We start from the raw sequence: 6,428 nt of genomic DNA, 5'->3' as shown, positions 1-6,428 counted from the left end.
TAATATGTACATATACATATGCATGTATATACATTGTGTATGTCGATTCCGCCTGACTTATGAATGAAAGTGAACGATTGCAAGGATCAACCCCTGATTTTGTGCATCATTATTTGCATGAGCGCATCCGAAGTGGTCATAGCGGGCTAACCGCATTTCAATTTGTGCTAATCGCATCTGAAAGATAATAAATGGAGCTACCTGAAAACAAATGTATTACAATGCTTCAAACACGCGCATTGTCTTTTTGCCTGCGGTAGGCTTGCTGGTTTTCATTTGTGGTCTTAGCTGAGGGTAACGCCCATTAAAGTAACAATAATGCCTCAATGATTTTTTAAATTGAATAAGATATCCATATGCTTTACCAGAATTAGGGCATACTTTTGCTGTGCTGTGCTGTGTTGTGCAAGGATAACAAGGATATGTAGACCGCTTATGCATCGGAAAGAGATAGCGCACGCTTAGGCTAATTAGAGCAATGCAATGGCGGCGGCACTCTTAACGTGTCTCTTGCAGGATCCTTAAAAAGGCACTGCATTTGCCAAGGTCGTTTTAGTTCACTTTAATTTGCAAACGCGTCGGGTTCAAAGAAATTTTCTCCTCTTACTCGAGTTTTTCACAACGAGCCGCATGTGAAAATGAGCGATTTTAGCATTGACTATATACTAAATCGTGCCGGCGAAAGATATATCGGCACCAATGCTTCTATCTGCATTGCGGACCGTATTAAATTAGAGCAGCAGCATCGTTACCAACAGGAAGCTTTCAACAATTACAATTCTGTTGCAGCTATGGAAATGGCCAGTATTGCTGCAGCCGGTGGAGTAGACGCAACGATCGCTGGCTTCAACAATGCAAGTGTCGAGCAAATACCGATGTTCGATTGGCTGCACTACACTCGCTACCATCCGCCGCGTTTGCCACGTAAGTGGCGCACTAAATCATTCCTAGTTAGTATCATAAAATGTGGTCTTCTATTATTTCTATAGGCAACTTGCGTCAACCGCCCGTCAAACGCACGCCCGGCCGTCTGCCTCGCATCCCATTTACACCCACACAATTGGAGGCTTTGGAAAATGCCTATCGCACGTCTAACTACTTGAGCGCCGAGGAGGCCAATCAGTTGGCTGAGTCGCTGGAGTTGACGAATACGCGCGTCAAAATTTGGTTTCAAAATAGGCGCGCCCGTCAGCGGCGCGAGAAGCGCGAAACGGAGGAGAGCTATGATTCGACAATTTCATCGAATGCTTCTAGCCCAGAACCAAATATGGATGAGCTAGTACTTCAGCGTGGCGTTGGATGCTTGAAATAGATTTCAATAGTCTAGAATTCGCTGCCAACTAAGAAGACATTTATGTACATACACATTTCAGGCGTCCGTCCCGGCATGCTGGAAAGCAAGATACGTTGACTATATACATACATTAGTATACACACTATATATTATATACTTACATAAGTTAGTAAATATGGCTGTGATTATTTCCTAAATACGAAAGGAATTTATTGTTAGAGGAATTTATATTTAATATTGAAAACTAAGTTGCTATTATTAATCTTCGCCCGCCTATTGTGAATTCTCTTTTTACCAAACCAAATTAGTATGGAACCGCCCTTGAGGTACCACCCTTCCGATAAAAAGAAGAATTATCGAAATCGGTTAACGTGGTCCGGAGTAATGCAGTAACATACATAAAAAAATATATTGTGACGAATTGATAACCTCCTCCTTTTTTGAAGTCGGTTAAAAACTTAACATATGTATATGTACAAAAAATCTTGCGTTTTCGGAAAAATTCAAATAAATCTCTGACTAACATTGAGTTATTTGCTAAAGCACTAGAGTAAACTGTGCCAAATTTCCTAGATATTTCGCATCTTGAGATACTAATTTTGGCTATAAGAATAGTTTAATTAGCGCTCAACATATTTTATTTTTAAGAGTGAAGAAATATAAAAAATTACATAGAGTTTACACCAGGGGCGGAAATAATAAATGTCATCCGATTCTAACGAAAGTTCATGAACACAATATTTTTTGTTTCATTTGGTATATGTAGTATGGCGACAGTAGGAAGCTGACGTCATAATGGACCCTCTGTAATTTACGTGCGGCTTTTGGGTAGGTCGGGCTCGGTTTTTTCAAACTCTGCTTTGCACCACCTTCAGCTATAAACAAAATTTGTACAAAATTTTATTTTAACAGCTCGCCCGTAAATAACGAGCTCATTAACTTCACCAAATATGCAGAAATCCGCAGAAAGACGCTTAACGTACCATTTAAATTATGCAAGTTTTAAAGCACAGATAAATTTGTCCCTTAAAAAACTTACATTTTGCCGACAGTACGTCTTTCGTACATCTATACCCAGTAGGAATGTAATAAGGAAATAATCCCGGGATTTTCGGGATTTTTAATTTGCGTTGGTGGCAATAATAGAATCTCCTTTTGTTGGCCAGTGTTGGCTATATTTCTTTTTTTTTATTTAATAATCAATATGTTTTTATAAATGTCCAGCTCATTATACATACATATAACACTGTGCGATAGTCAATTTTACGCAAAAAATAATATATTCGCGAAACCATGGACCAAATATAGTAAAATTGCGTTTTTAGTTTTTTATTCTTTCACTTTTCTTTCATTCACTATTTCAAAAATGTTTTAAAAAATTCAGTAAAATGATCTTAGAGAAAAAGTATGGGTACCAAATTAAAGAGAAAATTCTGTAAAATTTAAAAAGATTCAATTTTTTTGTGTATAAGGACGGGTAAGTATTGAAAATTTCCGTTTAAAATTTTATCCTTGTGAATATCCTTGAAATTCTGCAATATATATATTAATATTTGAAAAAATTATATCGATGGTCCTCTGCAATAACGATATAATTATAAAAAAAAAAAAATCCCATACTACTGTTAAGTGGCTCATGTGTCTAATCCTTACTAATGTACGTAGTAAGGGGTTACACCCGAGCGCACTTGTTAATTTTGTTCACATAACGGTTGTTTGTAACAGCCAAAACAAATCGAGATAGATATAGACAAATGTATACATAAATGCTCAGAATGAATAGAGAAGTCGATTAAGCCATGTCTGTCCGTCCGTCCGTGTACACGATAGCTCGAGCAAAAATCCAAGGTAGGTTGGTATTGAAAATGGGCGAAATCGCCCACTTCCCATATAACGGTAATTTCCAGAAATACGAAAACTGCGATATTTTAGTAACTACTGAAGATAATTCACTCAAAATTGATATTTACAATAATTTTTAGACGAAAAGTAAAAATATTATAAATTGTTGGAAAATGGGCGTAGCCACGCCCACTTATGGTTACATATGTCTATCTGGGTAACTGCTGCACCAATTTCTTCCAAACTTGGCACAAATCGCCGAAAATTTCTAAAATCGCTCAATAACCACGCCTACATCCCATATAACGGTAATTCAGAGAAATACAAAATCTTCGATAAATCAGTAAATATTAAAGCTAATTTATTCAAAATTGAAGCTTGCAACAATTCTTTACCACGAAATACGTTTATGCTAAAATTTGGGAAAATGGGCGTGGCACCGCCAACTTATTATCACATATATATATATCGGTAACCGTTCTACCGATTTGTACCAAACTCGGTATTTTTTTTGTGCTTGCCACATAAAAGCAAAACGTTGAAAATTATTGAAATCGGGCTAAAATAACGGCCGCTTCTCATATAACGGTAAATTTCAGAAATGCTTGAAACTTCAATATTTCGAAATTGAAGGACGCTAATTTACTCAAAATTGATACACCCCGGCTTACCATCTAGCGGTATGTTTCGGAAAGGTGAAAAAAACATTTATTTAATATTTGCGCCGGGTATTTAATGTTCGGCTCCGCCCGAACTTAGACTTTCTTACTTGTTGGATTTCGAATTGTTAAGGACTTAAAGAAACTCGATAACATCCTCGAATTTCGTCTTTCTAACTTTATCAAGTTTAAAAAATTACCAATTCGACCTTGTGAACCCAAAAAATTTTAATTTTTCTAAATTCTAAAGAAATTTCATCTTTCATTTGGTTCCCATATTTTTATTTTACATTCTATTGAATTTTTAAAAAAATTTTTGGAATTAATCATATCTTTGAAATTACAAAGTCCTTTAAAATAAATCCTGGCATTAGAGAAAAAAAACTAAAAACGCAAAGTATTATTAACGTATAACGTATTAACGTACAGCGTATACATTTAATTACTGGCTTTTGTGTTGTTACTTATGAAATAATTTTCACTTTAAATAAAAAAGTAGCTTTCAAACCCATTTATTTATTACTTATTTTATTGATTGGATTGCTTCTCAAAAAATATTGAAGCATTTTTTTTCGATTTAAGTTATTGAAAAATAATGAATATCTAAATCACGGGACCTCGGGATCGCAAAAAGCGAAAAAATTAACATCCCTAATAGCCAGTGACAAAATATAATGTATGGTCATCGAAAAAATAATCAGTAAAACAGCGATGTCCTAGGAAAAGTGGGGCATTCAATTTTGCATTACCTAGCATCGAGGAATGAATGTGATTTAATATGAATTTTTTGGGACTTTTTGGATACATTCGAATGCTGATTATTAATAAATGCATTACATTATTTATCACGCACGGAATGCATTACTACGGGCCTGTTCGAGGCACGTAATAAAAGCGGCATTACCGCCGCACTGATGAAAATTTGCAACAATGTTGCAATTGCCAAACTGATAATATCTTGCTAGAAATTCACACACAACGTGATACATTAATAATTCGCGCAACACTGCGGTTGTGATTGCAACCAGGATGCCGTTTGGATCTAAATAGATCCAATTGGAGGCATTTTTTGACGAATTTTTTCGAGATACTTATTTTTTCCAATCAGTATATGTAAATGTGGATACTTTTTTAAATAGGCCAAAATTTTATATTTTCTATAAAGTTGTTTGTTTTCTCCCAAAAAGCTATTTTCATTAAAGGTGGTAGAAAGCATTAGGTTTTCTAAATGTAAATTAAAAATCACTATTTAAGCGTGAAATTGGAGCATGTTATTTTTTGTGAACGAAGCAATGAACATATGAAGAGATCTCACCAAAGTAGTGTAAAGCGCAATTCTTTTATATAACTAAAAAGGATGCTTAACCAAGATCTTAATATACATATAAAGATATATACTCTTTCTGTAGTAATCTCTTTCATATCACATATTTTCATTTGTTAATTTAAAAAGAAAGATGATTTCAATGTAGTTTAAAATACACTGTTTAAAAAAGTTAAATTTTAAGGAAATTTATATGAATTTTACTGAAAAGACTTTAAATACATTCTAAAATTTTTTTGTTTATTTGCGCATATTAAGAGAGATAACCTCTTAAAGTTTGAAAATTTGTACACCGTGTATAATAAAATTAAACACTGCCTGTTTACTTTACATGCCAAATTTGTCGCGAAGAGCAAAATTACTCACAAAATGTTTAAAATAGAGTAAATGTGAGCGCCTAATGTTTATTATTTGTAGGAAATGTATTTTTAATTTGAAAAATGTGTATATTTTAAAGATCTCAAGTTCAAAATCAAATCTTGAACATCTTATACGTACATATATTTATACAGACTCCTGTTACTACTTTTCAGTAGTATATTAAATGTACTTTTTAGAGCGTACAGGTGCAAATGTAACATATTAATTACTATTTATTATACTTACTTTGCAAAATAATTATGCCCAAAAAAAGTTATCTATAAACTGAAATTACAAATTTTTGATTTTATGAAAAAAAAATATATATACACGTACTCCAAGTTCTCAGGATAGGTTAACTTATGTATATTTCTAGAAAATGTTTGGTTTTCTTACAACTTATGAAATGGATACGTAAAAAAAGAAAATTGGATACATTTGGATACATTTTGGGCTTGCGCGGTGATACATTTTCTTGCGACGGCGTGGCAAAACTGATTGTAACTCGAACAAGCCCTACTTTTCCCACTGGGTAGGTATTCCGGCTGTCGCTGTGGTGTAGTGGTTAAAAACAAAAGAAAATAAAAATTTGTAATTTATAGTTAAAACTGTAAATATTGGAAGGTAAAATCATTCTCTCAATTCGTCGGCCATGATTTTTTTTCTTTGACGTTTGCAAGCATTTTAAAATCATATAAAATTGAAAAAAAAAAAAATGAAATTGTTTTAAAATTATGTTGCTGTCAAACGTCAGACTGCCTCTCAATGATTTTACCTTGTAATGTTTTTATCATGCTGTGAACTAAATAGAAGGAGTTCGAATGCAACAACAACAACAACAACAAATACGTATCATATAATATACATATGTATGTACATGTGGTCAGGGAAAGTCTTAACTTTGTAAATAATTATAAAGAATTTCAATAGCAAACCAACATTGAATAAG

General features: G+C 33.7%; 1 protein-coding gene across 1 annotated transcript; it reads left to right on the top strand.

Annotated features, from left to right (window-relative positions):
- Positions 1-462: 462 nt before the first annotated feature.
- On the top strand, positions 463-1,312 carry LOC118738111 (homeobox protein GHOX-7). Its single transcript, XM_036469031.1, has 2 exons — positions 463-924; positions 990-1,312. Exons 1-2 carry the CDS (start codon positions 639-641, stop codon positions 1,310-1,312), a joined length of 609 nt encoding a protein of 202 aa, XP_036324924.1. The 5' UTR covers positions 463-638.
- The last annotated feature ends 5,116 nt before the right edge of the window (positions 1,313-6,428 follow it).

This window comes from Rhagoletis pomonella, unplaced genomic scaffold, assembly GCF_013731165.1.
Source record: "Rhagoletis pomonella isolate Grant_MI unplaced genomic scaffold, Rhpom_1.0 Rhpom_scaffold_00004, whole genome shotgun sequence".
Classification (NCBI taxonomy): domain Eukaryota; kingdom Metazoa; phylum Arthropoda; class Insecta; order Diptera; family Tephritidae; genus Rhagoletis; species Rhagoletis pomonella.
The sequence above is the reverse complement of the archived record's forward strand: the minus strand, read 5'-3'. Positions and strand labels throughout refer to the sequence as shown.